Source organism: Octodon degus, unplaced genomic scaffold (assembly GCF_000260255.1).
Source record: "Octodon degus isolate 3935 unplaced genomic scaffold, OctDeg1.0 scaffold00085, whole genome shotgun sequence".
NCBI lineage: Eukaryota > Metazoa > Chordata > Mammalia > Rodentia > Octodontidae > Octodon > Octodon degus.
In genome coordinates this window covers 2924735-2926627 of record NW_004524661.1, presented here as the reverse complement: position 1 = coordinate 2926627, position 1893 = coordinate 2924735, and the positions used below count along the sequence as shown (strand labels likewise).

General features: G+C 41.5%; 1 protein-coding gene and 1 pseudogene across 1 annotated transcript; one reads left to right on the top strand and one right to left on the bottom strand.

Moving 5' to 3' along the window:
* The first annotated feature begins 489 nt into the window (after positions 1 to 489).
* On the top strand, positions 490 to 755 carry LOC111818275 (thymosin beta-4-like). The gene is made up of 2 exons (XM_023721799.1): positions 490 to 560; positions 671 to 755. Exons 1-2 carry the CDS (start codon positions 502 to 504, stop codon positions 753 to 755), a joined length of 144 nt encoding a protein of 47 aa, XP_023577567.1. The 5' UTR covers positions 490 to 501.
* A 696-nt stretch (positions 756 to 1451) lies between these two features.
* Positions 1452 to 1625, bottom strand: LOC111818274 (annotated as a pseudogene).
* Positions 1626 to 1893: the final 268 nt, after the last annotated feature.

Below are 1893 nucleotides of genomic sequence, written 5' to 3'. Positions count from 1 at the left end.
TTAAAATATATATATTTTCAGTTTTATGTATTTGATACAGGGTCTCCCCAGCTCTGGGATTACAGGCATGTGCCACCATGCCTGGACCCGGTCACTCCAGGGGCGGGGCCAGCATGGCATGCAGGACTGGAGATTGAACCCTGGTCCCTGCACTTGCCAAAGCAGGCATTCAGTCCACTGAGCTATCTCGCTGGCCCACTGAAGGATTTTATGCAGAGACAGAATGAAAACTACAATACCATGAAGCTCAACAGAATGAATCCACCAAACATGGGAAGCAACTAAACAGAGGGGGGAAGGGGAACCAATAACAAGAAAATAACATGACAAGGATAAAATCACTGGATATAAGTTACAACCATCAAAGTAAATGGTCTCAATTCACCAATCAAAAGAAATATATTGGCAGAATAGATCAAGATAAAAGATCAAACTCTGTGTTCATCACTGAGCAGATTGGACTTCGCTCCCTTATGCACCTCACTCCACTTCCTCGCAACCATGTCTGACAAACCCAATACGGCTGAGATTGAGAAGTATGATAAGTCAAAATTGAAGAAGCTAAGGGGGGGGGGATGTAAGTTCAGTAAAATAAGTGCCTGCCTGGCAAGTGTAGGGTCCTGAGTTCAATCCTCAGTACCACAAACAACAAAAGCCCCACAAAGTTGAGATTGAAGAAGACAGAAACACAAGAGAAAAATCCTCTGCCTTTGAAAGAAACAATTGAACAAGAGAAGCAAGTGGGTGCATCCTAATGAGGCGTGCGTCACCGATATGCACTATACATTCCACAAGCACTGCCTTCTTATTTTACTTATTTTAGCTGTTTTAACTTTGTAAGATGCAAAGAGGTTGGATCAAGTTTAAATTACTGTGCTGCCCCTTTCACATCCGAACTACTGACAACAAAGGCCTTGCCTGCCTCTCCCCATTGGCCTGTGTAGATTTAGTGTTTCTATTTTAATATTTATTTTTTTTGAATCAGACTATAAAAACTTCTTTAATCAAGGCTTTAACATTGAACAGATTTCTCAAGTAAAATGGAAACACAAATCCATAAATCACCATAAAGTACACGTAATACCCAGCAGGATAACACAAAACAGCAAGCTTACACAATCCCCTAAAAGCCATGGTCTGATTCTCAGATGCTTCTTCCACCTGTCCAGTGTGTTCTGCTGGAAACAGAGTACGCCGCGGCTCCTTGGGTCAGACTCAGCTGATCTGCAGCCCAGAGACTCACAAGGCAGAGCTGTGGTCCCACTCAAGAGGCAAGGCAGTCATCAGCACATTCAGTGTATTGAACATCCTTTAAATATCAAAGTGAGAAAAAAGAAAGCAACATAATCATATTATGAGAAAGATGTCAGGCAGGAAGGACAGCTGTGTATAGCTTGAGGTTAAAAGGCAGCTTGCCAGCTTCACTTGTTTGGCTTCTTGGGTAGCAGCCGTCAGAACAGCAAGATATGAGGTTCTGGTTCATGGATCATATAATGGACCCATCCCTGACTTGGCTGAATACCAAGATTCCTCCATTCAGATTCAGACATCAAGTGGGTTTTAGGAACCAGCTTGGCTATATCCTTGGGCAACATGACATGCCTGTATTCAAACTCTGTCATCATATTTGTCCGAGTAATAAATTTGTTTATGCAACATGTTTGCTTGACCTGCAGGTCTTTAGCCCCCACAATGCCAGCCTCCAAACAACTCCCAGCAACACACCTATTTTAATATTTAGATCTTTTATCCATTTCAATTTTAGTTTAGTGCATAGTAAGAAATATGTGTCTACTAATCTTTTACATGTGGAAAACAATTTTTTCCAGAATCATTTCTTAGAGAGGCTATCTTTATTCTAGTAACAGTGTTTGGCCTTTTTGTCAAAGGTAA

Bases quoted from the DNA above. Each gene is read 5' to 3' on its own strand.
- LOC111818275 (XM_023721799.1), top strand. From the start codon at position 502: ATGTCTGACAAACCCAATACGGCTGAGATTGAGAAGTATGATAAGTCA. The intron at 561-670 runs GCTAAGGGGGGG...CACAAAGTTGAG, and splicing joins GATAAGTCAAAATTGAAGAA to ATTGAAGAAGACAGAAACAC.